We start from the raw sequence: 15793 nt of genomic DNA, 5'->3' as shown, positions 1-15793 counted from the left end.
GTATCTGACACCCTCTTCTGGCCTCTGTGGGCACTTTCATGCACTATGCACAAATATTCACACACAAAATCTTACAGCACTCGGAAGGCAGAGGCAGGCAGATCTCGGTGAGTTCAAGGCCAGCCTGGTCTACATAATGAGTTCCAAACCAGCTGGGGCTACAGGGAGACCCTGTCTCAAAAAAAACAAAAGGGGGGGGGGGCAAATAAAAAACATGACAAGTTGTATCATCTAAGAAACCTGAAGTAGGTGGGAGCAATGGTATGGGAATCCCTAAGCATCAGGCCGCCTTCCAGTTGTCTCCACTTGGTCCCCTTGTGGTCCCATCACAACCAGCCAGGAAGAAGCATCAGGAAGGAAAGGCAACATCTTGCCACCATTTTTTTTTTTTTTTTAAACACTGCCTAGGCTGCTTAACTCCTGGCTCAAGCCATTCTCCTGCTTCGGTCTGGGACTACAGGTGCTCACTCAGCCTGGTGTCCTAGAGGGACACTGCACACAAAGCAGTTTTCTGAAGACAGGTTTGGTGCCACATGCTTGTCATCCCAGACATTTTGGAGATTAAGGAAGTTCAAAGTCAGTCTAAGTAGTAAAATTAAGGCATTTTGGAAATGCAGCTCAGAGCTAGAGTGCTTGCCTAGAATCCCCAGAGCCCTGGGTTCCATCCTCAACGCCACAGAAAAAAATAGAAAGGACCTTTCCATCCAGGTGCGAGAGTCCAGGATCGCACTTAGCTGCAGGAGACAGGAAATGGAATCTTTATCCTGGGCAGCAACATTTCTAAAAACCAGGTTTCTATTACTACGAGGCAAAGGGTAACAAGTTTGGAGTAAATCATGCAGTGTCTGCTGGAGTTCCCATCACTTCAAGATGGTAAGGGGCCTGTGGGCACCAGAGACTGGTGCTCATGGCTAGCAGCCACCAGTGCTGTACAGCTGGTGGGCCTGATGCGGGCTAAGTAAGCTTATAATTTACATATACAATCAAACAGTCAACACCCTCATGATGCTGGCTGGTCTAGCTATCTCTACTCTCCCATGCTGTAGTGGTCACTTATGGGCAGGTGGGTGCTGCCACCTGGGATATCCATGACATTTCCTAGATGCAGCTAACAGCAACCTAGCATGTGGTCCCAGTCTGCCCAGGCCTGATGCTTGCTTGGCCAGTGCATGAAATGGGGAAACCTGCCACTTCTTGACAGCTGAGCTGCCTCAAGGCCAATTGGCAGTGTCCACGAAGTGGCCACCATGGTCCCACTGGACAACCGGAACCCCAACTGCCTTGGGCCTGGCACATTAACACATCAGCTCTCAGGAGGTAGAGGTTGGAGACTCAGGGGTTCTAGGCTAGCCTAGGCTATAGTCATAGTAGATTCCAGGCCATCTAGGATTTTTGAGACCCTGTATCAATAAAATAAAAATAAAATAGGGCTGGAGAGATGGCTCAGCAGTTAAGAGCACTGCTGCTCTTGCAAAGGACCTGGGTTTGGTTCCCAGCACCCACATGGCAGCTAACAATCATCCCCAGTTCCAGGGGACCCAATGCCTCTGCTGGCCTCTGTGAGCACTGCACACACACACTTGCATACATGCAGGTAAAACACTTCACAAAGTTGAACTGTTTTCTAATTTAAAAAAGAAAACAAAAAAGGCCACCTTTAATCCCAGTACTCGGGGAGGCAGAGGCAGGTGGATCTCTGTGAGTTCAAGGCCAGCCTGGTCTACATAGTGAGTTCCAGGATAGCTGGGGCTACAGGGAGACCCTGTCTCAAAAAGACCAAAAAAAAAAAAAAAAAGAAAAAGAAAAAAAGAAAAGCATACTTTTAGTTGATTTTGATTTTTATGTCTTTTCTGTGCTGGGGTCAAACTAGATCCTTGTACCTACCAGACACATGCTAACATGAAGCTGCACGCCCAGCTGAGTTTTAGCAGAAATATCTCACTGTCTCACTGCTGTTAACTTGAAAGATGGTATATCTTCTGATCTAGGGAGGAGCTGAAAAACTGGGTAAGAGCCTGCCAAAGACTGAGCCTGGTGCCTGCTCCCCTTGTTCAAGTCAAGGTACTATGACTGGCCTGGCTCCATGCTAGCACCTCCAGGAACACTTGGAAGATAAGGGAGCTCTGAAAGAATTTCTTCCTAAACCAGGTGTGGTGGTATATGCCTTTAATCCCAGCACTCTAGAGGCAGGAGGATCTCTGTGAATTCAAGGCCAGCCTGGTCTACATAGTGAGTTCCAGGACAGCTGGGGCTACAGGGAGACCCTGTCTCAAAAAGACCAGAAAAAAAAAAAAAGACTTATTCGTTGGGCATAGTGGTGCACACCTTTAATCCCAGCACTCAGGAGGCAGAAGCAAGAGGATCGCTGTGAGTCTGTGAGCTCAAGGCCAGCCTGGTCTACACAGTGAGTTCCAGGACAGCTGGGGCTACAGAGAGACCCTGTCTCAAAAAGACCAAAAACCTCAGAGTTTTTAATCCCAAGTGCTGGGATTAAAGGCGTGTGCTACCACGCCCAGCATATAAAATATTTTTTAAAAAAGTTTACTGGTATGTATGAAATACCCAAGAAGGCTGGAACGTCGGTACTGAGAACTGAACCCAGGTCTCTGAAGAACAGCAAGTGCTCTTTACTCCTGAGCCACCTCTCCAACCCCAGAAAAAAATGAAATTTTTGAATAACAGCCTCAGATGTCATAGAACATCCATCAGCAATCATCCCCCGGAGGTCACAGGCCCAATGAGGAAAGGCAGCTTGACCTCTGGCGTGGTTCCAATCTCTAAGATGGGATCGGGAAGCAGCAGCCCAGGACCCTCGGGTAAGCAACCTTGGTGTGTGCGTGCCTCAGCACTCACTGCCTATTGGCAGTGTCCCGGGGAAAGTGGGTCCTGTCATTGCCTAGCCAGGGCTTCTCAGCCATGCAAAACCAGAAGCCCTTCGTTTAACAATGGAAGACACTTTATTATTTTTTAAATCTTCTCTGAACATTTCAACTCTGTAGAAATCAAATGCAAAACATCTGCATTTTTAAATTAGCGGATACTTAACTACCGGGTCACAGCACTCTTATACAGTAAGACACACAGCTAGGAGGGGCATGGCCAGTCCAGTCATCCCTCAGTGGGAAGGAAGCACTCTGGACTTTGTCCTCCTCAGATCATTCGGCCATTCCTGTTCTACTCACTGTAAGTTCCGTGGCATCGCAGTAGGTTAAGAGTTCCTGTAATGCTGGAGCAAACTGGAAAGGGACAGCTAGAAAACTATAGCTCTCAGGGGCAGGCCAGGTACCGCCAGCTCTGACAGGTAGAAGGGAGAACAAAGATGGATGCTGGGAGGCCCATGGTAAGAAAGTTGGGTAAATTCTGCTGTATATACACATTGTACATCACCATGTGATCTGCCAGGAATCAATAAAAAAAAAAAAAAAAAGAGCCATAGAAGATGAAGAAAACCTTAAAAGCACTCCACTAAGTTGGAAGATCATCAACAAATTCACAGTGGCCTCAGGACTCAAGCCAGATTAAAACCTGCACCAGAGCTGAAAGTCTTTCTTAGGGAAAACCCCACTTGCACATAGACCCCGGAATAGTGCACATCACAGACACTTATGGCTAAAATGTGTTACCGGTTCACAAGGAATCCATAGTTTTGGATTCTTGCCTACTCCCGCTCTGCTCCCCAAAAGGGAAATCCAGAGGTTGGTAACAGAAACAAGGAGTTGGGACCTTCGGGTTTGGAAACCTGGAGGTTTGGCTGAGTATCGGAGGGGCATCTGTCTGATGGGCACACACTGCCTCGGCCCACTCCTAGTGCAAAAAAGCTGTGAGGGCCGCTGCCAGCAAGTCCTGGAAGCCAGTGAGGGCAGAGATGGGGTGGTGGGCACCTCACCTGATCACCCTTTGGAAATGAGACTCGAGGTTAAGAGTGCGAGGTTCACGCTCCACAGGCACCAAGACCAGAGCTGTAAATAAGAGGGTGAGGTCCTGGTTGTCACCGGGGTCATCATCTGCAGGCGCAGACCTGGGCACCCATGCCAACCCCCGCATGCACACTGGAGGTAGGTAAGTAATATCTACTGCAGGGAAGACAGGAGCTCTTCACCAACATTGGCTGTCAGTCCCCTACCCCAAGCTCTGCACTCCACCCTAGCAAGTGAAGGACACCCCAGGAGAAGGTGAGGCCTCTCTCGGAAGACTAAAGAACCCCGGACATCTTTATAAATAGCTACATCATTAATTTCTTTAACCATTTTGAAACATAGCAAGGTGAATACTCATTTAAAAATAAATCTCGAAACTCTGTATGTACAGTACAGTAAGAGGGGCGTGTGCAAACAGGACAGACACTGGTCCTGCATGGAGTCCACTTTCCAATGTGCTGAGGGGAGCTCGCCAATGCCATGGGCTGATTGAGTGGAGCTGGCAAGATGATACTCAGCTAATACTGGACTTGACTCTCCTCTTTGACATGGTTGGGGGAGTGAGGGGCAGGGACATCTGGCTAGGGATCCTTATATCTGGGAACAGGAAAAGAGGCGAGCCATCAGAGAGGCCCGATGTGGCAGGAGGGCTCATTTCACAAGCCAGCAGACCTCTAGCTCGCCACTCCTGGTGGGCATTTGAAAGTGGCCCAAAGGGCCCTTCCCAGGCCAAGCTGGCTCTTGAGTGGAAGAGAAAGGTGTGGCAAGAGTCCCAGAGCCCCTCTTTCAAGGAAACCAGAACCCAAACCAAAACCCAGATCAGCTGAGCAGGGAGTGGTCAGTGAAAAGGGCTGAAGGGAGTGCCACCCTGTCCCTCAGAGGTCAAGGCAGCCATTGGAGGGACTGGAGAGAGCCAAGGGAACTCTGTGTGGCCAGCAGCCCCTGCTACCTCGGTGGTCCAGCACGGGCCTCTGCCTCTGAGGCCACCCTGCTCCTCCCTCATGGGACCCAGCCAGGTCAGTGGTGTAGCCCTTGTAGCGGAAGGTGCAACGGGGTCTATCTGTACACGAGATGGGAGAACTGGGTGGACTTGTAGTTCAGCTGGTTGTTGGGCATGAACTTGTGCAGCTCGCTCTTTCTGCAGCAGGGATCGTAGTGGTAGGCGCTGAGGCAGGCGTCACAGGAAACTTTTGAACACTGGGTGCAGGTGTTGGTGGCGCCCGAGCGGTTACAGAAGCCACAGCGGGAGGTGGCTGTGGTGGAGGACTTGGGTTTTGAGTGGACCGGTGGCAGCCGGTCCAGACCCTGAGTCTGGCCCACATACTTCTCTCGAAGAGGTGCCCCATGTGCCAGGCTGTCATGAGCAGAGGCCTTGCTGGAGAAGGTGCTGGGTTTGGAGGCTGAGGGACAAGCAAGCAGGCTGTCACAGCGCTGGCAGAGGGAGGAGCTGCAGGGCAGGCCGCAGTTTTGGCACTTGGAGAGGGCAGACTCTTTGGTGGGGGGTGAGCGCTTGTGGTAGACAGAGTGGGCATCATTTCTGAGCAGCCACACATCCGGCCGCAAGGCGTCCTGCCTCCGGTATGTGGCCCTGGGCTCCGAGTCTGTGTAGAGATCCACATCATCTTGCGTGGAGAAGTAGGTACTGCGCAGCAGGCCCAGGCCGTTGACGGGGGAGGCAGACGGAAGGGCATCAGGGCTGCTGTGGGGGGAGCTAGACATGGTCAGTAGCGATGGGGACGGGCGGATGATCTCATCCTTCAAGTCATCCCCAACATCCAAGGCTAGGGGCTCCTTGCGTAGACTCAGTGAGGCCTTCATGGGGGGTTTCCTGCTCTCCCAGTAGCTTTCATAGGTGTCCACTGACCTGGAAGGCTTGGTCACACGGGGCTTGTAGTAGTCCTTGGCTGCCCGCTCGCTGGCCGACTTCTGGAGTGCCACACGGGCCATGGACGTGGTCAGGTGCTCCCGGCCTTCAGCCCGCCGCCGCAGGGCCTCTGAACAGCCTCGGGCGTCCTCTGTGCTGCTCTTGCGCTCAGTCACCACATCCAGCTCCGAATAGCCCTTGTCCTTCACCTGTGAGTGAATCTCCAGCATCTGCTCACACTCAACCTTGGCCAAAAAGAGCTCAAAGGAGACCATCTTGACCTGCAGATTCTCCACCAGCTCCTTGAGCTTGTATGCTGTCCCTAGCTCGGGGACATAGCCCATGAAGCTCAGGATGGCCCGTATGTCCTCCTCCAGCAACGTGGACTTGACATAGTAAACGAAAGGGCCCGTGTAGGTCTGGGGAAGTGGTAAAAAAGAGACATGCTACAGATGCACAGAAACCAAGAGCACAGTGGGATAAGCAGGAGGGGTGGGGAGCGGAGGGCTGGGGGCTTCTCGCTGCAGACCAGAGGTGGCATCACTGTACAAGGAGGCACACACCCCAGCCCTCTGAGACCAGGACCACTGCTTTCTGTGAAAGCTCAAAGGATCTGCCGCTCATGAGGAAGCTCAGAGGGTGCGTCTAAGAGGGTGCACCACACACCGTGGCACTGCCCCTTCGGGCCTTCTGTGATGGTCTCGAGAACATGCCAAGGGGACTGGAGAGATACCTCAGTGGTTAAAAGCACTAACTACTCTTGTAAAGGACCCAGGTTCAGTTCCCAGACCCACATGGCGGCTAACAACTATCTGTAACTCCAATTCCAGGGGATCCTACGCTTCACATACCCACACATAATTAAAAATAAGATATAAATTTAAAAAAAAAAAGCCCTTTAGAAAAAGGAAAGAAGGAAAGCCCACGCTAGGATGGAGCTGTGACAGAACACTGGCCCAGTCTAGGTTCAAACCCTAACACTGCAAAACTATAAAGGAACGTGCCAGAATTCCAACTTGGCTTCATGCATTCTCTACTCCCTCCCGGCTACAGAAGGCTCAGAACTTTCTCTCAAACTCTCCTTCCTCCCTCCCCTGGGGCTTCAGTCCATACCAGCTCCCAGCAGCTGGAAACCTGGGGGCTCTGGGAGCAGAAGATGGGGTGGCCAGGAGCACAAGGGCAAGGCAGGTGTGGGGCACACCACCCCAACCTCACCTTGATGCTGCGGAACTCCTTCTTCCATGGGTAGAGGAACAGGTTGATACCCACTGTCTCCAGCATGCTGAAGGCGCAGTGCAGGGCACGCAGGCTGGAGCTGCTCAGGGAGCGCAGGGAGCTCTCCACCACCTCATAGAACTGGATCAGCCGGAATCGATAGAAGGGGTCCACCTTGTGCAGGCTGAGCAGGGTGGCGGCTGCCACCCGCAGGCACTCATCACCTCCCGGCCGCTGCTTGCCGGGGGTGGTGTCCACTTTGCCCTCGTGGAACTGCACGTACTTCCGGAATAAGTCATCCTTGTACTTCGTATCCATTGAACTGGGCTTCCCCATCAGACCCAGGGCTACCTTATCTTTCCCATGGTTCTGGAGCTGGAGGCTGGCACGTCACAGGAAGCACTGGCATGGTACCCACGGACCAGGGGAGTGCTCTGGAAGGGGGAACAAGAATCTGTCACCCATCTGAATGGTGCCCACCCTAGCTTCTGCCGGCCAGAGCTGCCCTGGCTACTGGCCCCTTAGGGCAGGGTGCCCCATCTGCTCTTCCATTCAGCACAGCTACAGGACACACTCAGTACAAGGTGTCAGGGGAAAGCCAGGCCCTGGAGCTTCCCGAGCTCTCGGGATGACTAATGGCCCCGGAGGCAAAGTTCTGGGTGAGGATACAGCCTTGGCCTTGGCTTTGAAGAAAGGGGAGTTTAGGAAAGCCCCAAGGCAGAGTTAAACCTGAAAGGCTGCCAGGATGCCAGGCCAAGTGGAGGGCCGAGGGCGTGGCAGTGAGCTGACAGCAGGGAGGAGGTGCTGAGCTCTGACAGCATCCCTGAGTGTTCACCCTGAAGCCATAGGGCACAGGGGCTCCAGTGTTCCCTAAAGACAGGCAGCCCAGGAGCTGCAGAGCTCCTGAGGCAGAGCTGAGGTTGGAGCCCAAGTGATCACCAGAGTCCAGGCTTGGCCCACACACCCTTCTTCCTGGAGCCGAGCGGAGTCTGGCATCAACAGGAGGCTGGTGACACCCAGTAAGAGTGGAGGCAGTGACCAGAAAGGGGTGCAGGGTGGGGGCTGAAGGGTGAGGGCTGCAGGGTGAGGGGCAGTGGACTTGGGGGCATACCAGCAACCGCACTTTGTGGTAGGGGCTGGCACTGTATCTCTAGGCGAGCCTGCTTCCCCATATGACAGCCCGGGTCCCATCCCCAGCACCACACACCCAAATTTCATGCTTTATTTATTCAATGAGCCACAGGAAGCCATTGGGGTTTAGTGCAAGGGTCTGGAGAGGACAAGAGAGCAGGCAAGCTCCTGTCCTTCCCACAGGGCTTCCCCTTGGAGGGGCCACAGCCTGCTGAGAGAGTGGAAAGCTCTAACTGGGGCCCAGGAAGCACACAGCCTCATCTGCTCAGCCGCCTGTACACCACCTTGGGCAAATACAGCAATCCTCGCGAGCAGATCTAGATATACAGAGGCCCCTCTGCCACCAGGGAAGGCAGGGCAGCACAAGGCACTTGGGCCAATCCCTCAACCTCTTGGGTCCATTTCCTCACAAGTCCTGAGTCAGGGTGAGAACTGGCACACCCAGCTCTTTGTAGAGTATGGCCAAGTGAGCCCTTGACGGCCCTGTCTGCTCCAGGAAGGTGTCTGCCCTCAGGACACCAGGCTCTCTCAAGAAGACTCTGTCAGAGTGGGTAGGGACTATGCACAATGTCCTGCCTCTTCTAGCTAGAACTCACAAGCATGGGACAGTGGCCCACCTCATGCAGTAGCCTCTGCACCATGCCCAGACAGGGATGTAGCTCAGACTGACAGACTGTGGGACGTAAGGGGCTGAGCTGCAGTTGCAGGGGTCTGGGCTGGCCTATGGAACCCTCTAGCAGATCTGTGCTCAGAAGCATAGGAGTCCGGCAGCCACCAGGAGACCAACAGAACTACTCTGGCCTCTCTGGCCTCTGTAAGTCAGAGGCAGGATCTCGACAGTTTGGAGGAGACAACTGGAAGTACCAACAGTTGGATGAGAGGGGGAACATGCAACAGAACTGTGGACACATGCTGGGTGTGGTGTACTCATGCCTGTAATCCCAGCAAGACTGCTACAAGTCCAAGGCCAGCCTGGGCTACAGTGTGCAGCTGTTTCAAAAAACCAGAACAAACAAAAACTTACCAACCCAGTGAGGCCCCCTCCTCCCTCAACTGCCCACGAGGTCACCCAATACTATAGGGACTAAAGGACCTAGAGAGCACAAGAAGCCCACACAGGACCAGTGAGGCTGGAACCCTAGTCCTGACCAGGCTCCCTGCACTTACTCCCCTCACAGAAGTCTAACCTGTCCTTAAGCAAAAACCACACAAACCTGTTCCTCAGCCGTCAAGTTTTCTACCTCAGGACCTTTGCACACACCATCCCTGCTCTTTCTCTGACTTTTCCAGACCTCATCACTCAGGTCTCAGCTCCAATGTCCCCTTGCAGGGACCTCCTGCTGCCTCACTTTGAGTAACTTTCACCTTCCCATTCTGTCACATTATCCTGTGATAATTACAATCTGAAATTACTGACTTTATTCACTCATTTACTAGCTTCTTCTGTTTCTCCTCAGAACCTGTAAGTTCCAGAAAGACAGAGTAGGCCATGGTGCCCTACACCAATGCCAGTGTATAGTAGACATTCGATGCAACTGGAAGAATGTGTACACAGGCCGGGCGTGGTGGTACACGCCTTTAATCCCAGCGCTTGGGAGGCAGAGGCAGGCAGATCTCTGTGAGTTCAAGGCCAGCCTGGTCTCCAAGGTGAATCCAGGACAGCTGGGGCTACAGGGAGATCCTATCTCAAAAAGACCAAAATAAAAAAGAATGTGTGCACACACGACAGTCACTCTCACTGGGGTCAAGTCTCTCATTGGGGTCAAGACCCCCAGAGACAGCTGGAGTGAAGCAAAAGGCTCCAAGGATGGGGCTGGAGAGATGGCTCAGCGGTTAAAAGCACTGACTGCTCTTGCAGAGGACCTAGGTCGGATTCCCAGCACTCACATGGTGGCTACGAACCATCCTTAACTCCAGTTCCAGGGGAATCCAAAAGCCTCTGCTGACCTCCGAAGCATTGCATGACATGGGTGCACTCACATACATGCAGGCAAAATACTCACAGACATAAAAATAATTTTTTTTTCCTTTTTTTTGGTCTTTTTGAGACAGGGTTTCCCTGTAGCCCCAGCCGGCTTGGAACTCACTATGTAGACCAGGCTGGCCTTGAACCCAGAGATCCGCCTGCCTCTGCCTCCTGAGTGCTGGGATTAAAGGCATGCGCCACCACACCCAGCTGAAAGTATTCTTTTCTGCTTGAGTTTTGTCGTTATTAGTGACTTTTCTGGTTGTTTTTGATACACTGGTTTTTGAGAACCATTTAAAAAAGACTTGAAGTGACTAGAGATGTTGATCAGCAGAGGCACACCTGCTGAGAGTAATGGGACTCTGGGTTCCATCCTAAGAACTAGAAAAAAAATTTGTTTGAAACAGGGTGTCATGTATAGCTCAAACTTGCTATGTAGCTGAGGGTGATCTTAAACTCCTGTTCCTCCTGCCTTGACATTCCAAGTGCTTAAATAAAGCATTAAAAAAAAAAAAAAGCCAGGCATGGTAGATCACACCTATAATCTCAACACTCTGGCAGGGGCAGACAGATCCCTGTGAGATTGAGGCCAGCCTGGTCTATATGAGTTCTAGGCCAGGAACTCTCCCAGTTTTCTACAGGGAAACCCTGTCTCAAAAAATCAAAACATAAAATAAAAAAACATAAAAGAAAAGGGCACTGGAGAGATGGCCCAGCAGTTAAGAGCACCGGATGCTCTTGCAGAGGACCTGGGTTTGGGTCTCAGTACCTACATGGTGGTTAATAGCCACCTACAACTCCAGGGTACTCAACACCTCTTCTGGTCTCTGCAGGCACTGCAGGCAAAACACTCAAACACTCACACACATAAAACTTTAAAAAGATGAGGACTACCATGCCTCTTCCTAAGCACAGTTGTGATTTTTCTCCCTGGAAGTCAGCCTTGGGCTAGGATCAGGTGAGTACTTTCAAAGTGAGCTGCCCTCCAGCTGGTTCAACTCAGAGGCCTCAGTCCACACTCTTATTTATTGCTGATGGCAAACAACAGGGACAGGGGACCCATAGCATCAGTGGCTCACCACCTGAATATGAGGGTGGCAAACCCATCCAAGTACAGCAGCACATGCCTGGAATCCCAGCCCTCGAAAGGCAGGAAGATTGCCAAGCACTCAAGCCCAGCCTGGACTAATCTCTGAGTGAGAAGCATCTCAAACAGGCCTAGGTAGGGGAGGGGGAAAGCAAAAGAAACAAAAGCAAAGCCAGGCGTGGCAGCACATGTCTGCAATCCCAGTACTCAGAATGTTGAGGCAGGAAGGTCTGGGAATTAAAGGCACACTCGGGCGGCAGAATGAGACCTTGCACCAAAAAAAGGAAAGAGGGGTTGGAGGGATGGCTCAGTGGGTAAAGGGCTTGCTATGCAAGCATGAAGGTCTTTATTTCAGCACTCAGTGGGGTGCTAGGGCAGAGACAGGAGGATCCTAGGGGCTTGCTGGCCAGCCACCTTAAAAGTGAGCTCCACGTTCAGTGAGAGACCCTGTCTCAAAAAATAAGGTGGAGAGATGAAGACACTCAGCCCTGGCCTCTTGGACACATGGGTGAAGGCACCAGCATGCCCAACATACACCACACGAGAAAAAAAGAAAAGAATGAAACGAACGATGAACAGAGGCCCTGCTACCTGAGTACCAGGCTTCCAGCTGTAACTGCATCTTCCATTTCTTCCTCATACCATCTCTGAGGAAACAGGCTCAGCGACTAAGCAACACCCCCCCCAAAGCCAAATCGACAACAGAACCTGAGGCCCAACTTTCTCCCTTCAGCTCACTAACTTATCACTACAACTGGTACCAACTACACAGGGATTAAGGTGCAAGGGGCCTAATGTTCCCTGTTATTCAAAAGCCAATGAGATCCACAGAACAACCCCAATATTAAAGGAAACTGAGGCACACAGGGCCAACTCACTTGTTCTTCCTCACAGAGCTAAGAAGAGGTGGACCTGGGACTTGCACATGAATCTAAAAGTCATCTTGCTTCATCCTTGAAAGGTTCAGTTAGTCAAAATGCCCTGTGGCCAGGGAGCACAGCCTGATAGCAGCAAAAGTGCCATCTTCCCCCACCCCCCAAGAAGCGGCTGGGAGAGCCAGCAACCTCTCTATGATGTAAGCTCAAGAGCCCAGGAGAGAAGCTGGCCAGAGAGCAGCCAGCAGCGAAGCAGTTACATCATCCTTACTGAATACATTTCCTGAGAATACAGGCTGCCTTGTAGCTGATGGTAGCTGGTGTCTTTTCTGAGCACAGAGCCAGCAATTTATTCCCGGCACTCTGCAAGCACAACAAAAACACGTTCTCTGCAAAACACAGCCTGGTACAGGAGAGCAAGGCAGCCCGGCGGCAGAAGCTCTGAGCTTCTCCAAGCAACCGAAAGACTGGAACGCCAAGCCGTGCCAGAGGGGGTGGGGAGTGGGGCAACAAAAACAGATCTGTGAATATCCCAAACACAGAAGCAGGCGGATGCCCAGCACCAACAGCCCTGCGTGGCACCTCCTGCACCCACAATCTGGGCCCCTTTGTAACGCAAAGCAACGAAGACCGAGCTAGTACAGGGAGGGAGGCAGGGGCTTTTCCCACCACTGCTCTTTAAACATCGGCTGGGAAAGCAGTACTTGTTTAAAGCTCAACTGAATGGAACCAAAATGATGCTGAGTAGCCGAGCCCCGGCTTGGCTTTACCTCTGCTAGCCCATTCAAGCAGAGAGGTTCGCCATGGAAGCACCGGAAGGCACCTCCTCCCTACAACGGCAGGTGCCATCAGGTGCTATTTTGGTCGCAGTGTCCCAATCCACACGTTTACACAACTCTGGTCCAGCTTCAGCCTGTCCAAACAGGATCTGTGGGATGGATGCAGCTCTACCCCTCCCACCCCTCCCCACCCCACCCCTAGCATGCATTCTAGGCAGGAGGCTCCCAGACCCACCCGAAGCATCTCCTGCTGCTGGTGGAGCACTGCGGGAACCCCGCACCCCAACTGGCCTCGGACACACAGCCACCCGCCTTTCAAAGCTCTGAAAATAACCTGAGCAGGGCCTGTACCCGGTTTCCTCGACAGCTGCCTCTCTTGGGGGCTCTGGGTCCCCTCCCCTGCAGGGGACAGAACGTGGTGGCGGCTGTCCCCTGCCCAATGGTCCTTCTGCCTCATCCGAGGTGTACACGCCCCAAGCTCCCAGCTCCCCAGTGGTTGGTTCTTTCCTTGGCGGCGCTGGGGATGGGGACCGGGCCCGGGGCTGGCACATCCGACTCCCCATTCGTCTGCGAGGGGTGGGGAGGGCCTGTCCCTCGCCCGAGCTCTGCTGCACATGGGGCTGACGCAGAAGCCGAGCATCACCGCGCTTTCGACGGCCCCTCCCGGTCCCGGCACGCCCGGTGTAGCAGCCCGGACAGCCGAGGCTGCGAGGACCAGCGGCTCAGCCAAGGTCGCCCGCAGCCGGCTGAGGCGCCGAGGTCCGTCGGGGTCAGCGCTCGAGGGACCCGAAGCTGCGCGCTGCGCCCGCACTCACCCGCGGCCGGCCAGGAAGCGAGGCCGCCGGAGCCCGGCCCCGCACGGCTCCGCACGGCTCCACCGCTCCCGCCGGCTCCCGGGACCCACACCAGCACCCCGGCCAGCGGCGACCCGGAAGCACTCGGACCGGAAGTGACGAGAGAAGAGGCGGGCCTAACCAAAGGTTAGGCACCCCCCGCGGCTGCGCTTCCGGCCTGGGGAGGCGAGGCCGACACGCCAAGGCGAGGGGATAAACGGGAGGAGCCGAGAGGAGTTGATGGGAGGCGGCAGGCGAGCGGGGCTTCGCTGATCTCGTTCTCGCCCTAACGGCCGGTTGCCTCGCCTCGGGCGGAACCCGGAAGGCACTAACCGGAAGTGACGTGAGCTAGACGGTGGCTGGCTGGGTAGTCATGGAAACCGGTTCCGGGGACTGGAGATTGGTTTTTCCGCTTCAAGGACTCACCTCTAGTCCCGAGGATGGGCGAGCCCATGTCACAGATGGAACCGTTGAGGCTCAGAGCGAGTGAGCCGCCGAGATCACGCGAGACTAGAGCGAGTGCCGTGGATGTTCCAGCCCTCGGCGGTGGTTAAGTGTGCGGGTGTCGCGGCCGGGCGTGGTAGCGCACGCCTTTAATCCCGGCACTTGGGAGGCAGAGGCAGGCGGATCTCTGTGAGTTCAAGGCCAGCCTGGTTTACATAGTGAGTTCCAGAACAACTGGGGCTACCGGAGACCCTGTCTCAAAAAGACAGAAAAAAGAAAAAGAGTGCGGGTCACACCCTGCGTGATGGCGTCCGCCTGTCCCAGCACTGCAGAAGCAGGAGGACGGCCGCAAGTTCGAGGCTGGTCTGAGCTACACTACGAGACTGTGTCCCAATAATAATAATGCGAGTTCAGTAGGTTGGGTGATCCCAGCTATTAGGGAAACAGGCAGGGGAATCTCTGCAAGTCAGCTAGCTAGCTTGGAATTTAGCAAGACCCCGTCTTAAACAATCAAAAAGTCTGAGTCCAGTCGTCTGGGCCTGATGGTATGGGCCTATAAACCCAGCTATTCAGGAGGCAGAGGCAGCAGGAGCATGAGCTCAAGGCTAGACTGGGTTACAGAGATGAATTCAAGGCTAGCATGAATAACAGCCAGACCCTCTCAAAAAACATGAAAGCTGTAGCTCAGGGGTAGCTGTGTGTACACCCTGGGTTCAGTCCCCAGCATGGAAAAATAACAGGTCCCAACACCGTTCTTGACTGATTACTAGCAGTGTGGCCTGGACAAGCTGCATGACCCACAACCACAACCACCACCACCAGCCTCATCTTTCCACATGCTAAAGCAATAATAATAACAGCAGCAGCAACAGCAGCTGCCTGGTAAGGCTGGCCAGCATGAAACAAGTTAATACACATAAGCGATTAGTATAATAGTGGACAGACAATGCAGATCTAAATGCTCTTGTTTGAGATGGGGCTTTTAAACTCTGTACCTGAGCTGGTCTAAAATTTGCCATGCAGCCCAGGTTGACCTCATACTGTGCGATCCTTCTGCTTCAGCCTCCCAAGTGCTGTGATTACAGGCGTGAGCCACCACATGAAGCTCTTTTTGTTTTTGTTTTTTATATTTTATTATTTTTATTTTATGTGTATGCATGTATTGCCTGCATGTAGGTAAGTGCACCCGTGTCATGCAATGCCCGCGGAGGACAGAAGAGGCTATCAGATCCCCTGGAACTGGAGTTACGGACAGTTGTTAGCTGCCATGTGGGTGCTGGGATTTGAACCCCGGTCTTCTGCAAGAACAGTCAGTGTTCTTAACCACTGAGCAATCTCTCCAGCCCTTGTTTTTCTTTTATCCTGTTAAATTCAAGGAAATGACTTCTTGCAGTCCTCAGTTTCCCTAATATGGAAACCAGAGGAGGAAGAGTGAGCCCCTTGCTTTGCCTGCAGGATCCACACAGTCTATACTGGATCAGTCCAGATGGCTTGGCACTACAGTTCACAGTTTCTACTTACCACATTGCCTGTGAGCTCCCTGAGATGGACTTTGTACCAGGCACATGCTTAAGGCATTAGGCATCCTTTGTGTTTGCGGCTGGACTGCTCCCTCTGCCTCTTACCCTGTTTATCAGAGGCCCACAGCCCACTCCCCAGCCTGGTCTCTACCCTGCTCTTTC

The 15793-nt window shown here is 53.1% G+C and overlaps 1 protein-coding gene across 1 annotated transcript; it reads right to left on the bottom strand.

Moving 5' to 3' along the window:
- Positions 1-2533: 2533 nt before the first annotated feature.
- On the bottom strand, positions 2534-13987 carry Spata2 (spermatogenesis associated 2). The gene is made up of 3 exons (XM_008835168.3): positions 13650-13987; positions 6997-7430; positions 2534-6200 (listed from the first exon to the last, which is right to left on the bottom strand). The coding sequence occupies exons 2-3, from the start codon at positions 7330-7332 to the stop codon at positions 4974-4976; spliced, it is 1563 nt and encodes a 520-aa protein (XP_008833390.1). The 5' UTR covers positions 7333-7430; positions 13650-13987; the 3' UTR covers positions 2534-4973.
- Between the last annotated feature and the right edge of the window lie 1806 nt (positions 13988-15793).

Source organism: Nannospalax galili, unplaced genomic scaffold, assembly GCF_000622305.1.
Source record: "Nannospalax galili isolate Female #2095 unplaced genomic scaffold, S.galili_v1.0 scaffold596, whole genome shotgun sequence".
NCBI classification, from domain to species: domain Eukaryota; kingdom Metazoa; phylum Chordata; class Mammalia; order Rodentia; family Spalacidae; genus Nannospalax; species Nannospalax galili.
This window is presented reverse-complemented; position numbering and strand designations above follow the sequence as displayed.

What these genes read in the sequence shown, in the direction of transcription:
- Spata2 (XM_008835168.3), bottom strand. Translation starts at nt 7,332, where the DNA reads ATGGGGAAGCCCAGTTCAATGGATACGAAGTACAAGGATGACTTATTC. An exon ending in AGGAGTTCCGCAGCATCAAG is followed by an intron (nt 6,201 to 6,996) that starts GTGAGGTTGGGG and finishes CCACTTCCCCAG; the next exon opens with ACCTACACGGGCCCTTTCGT.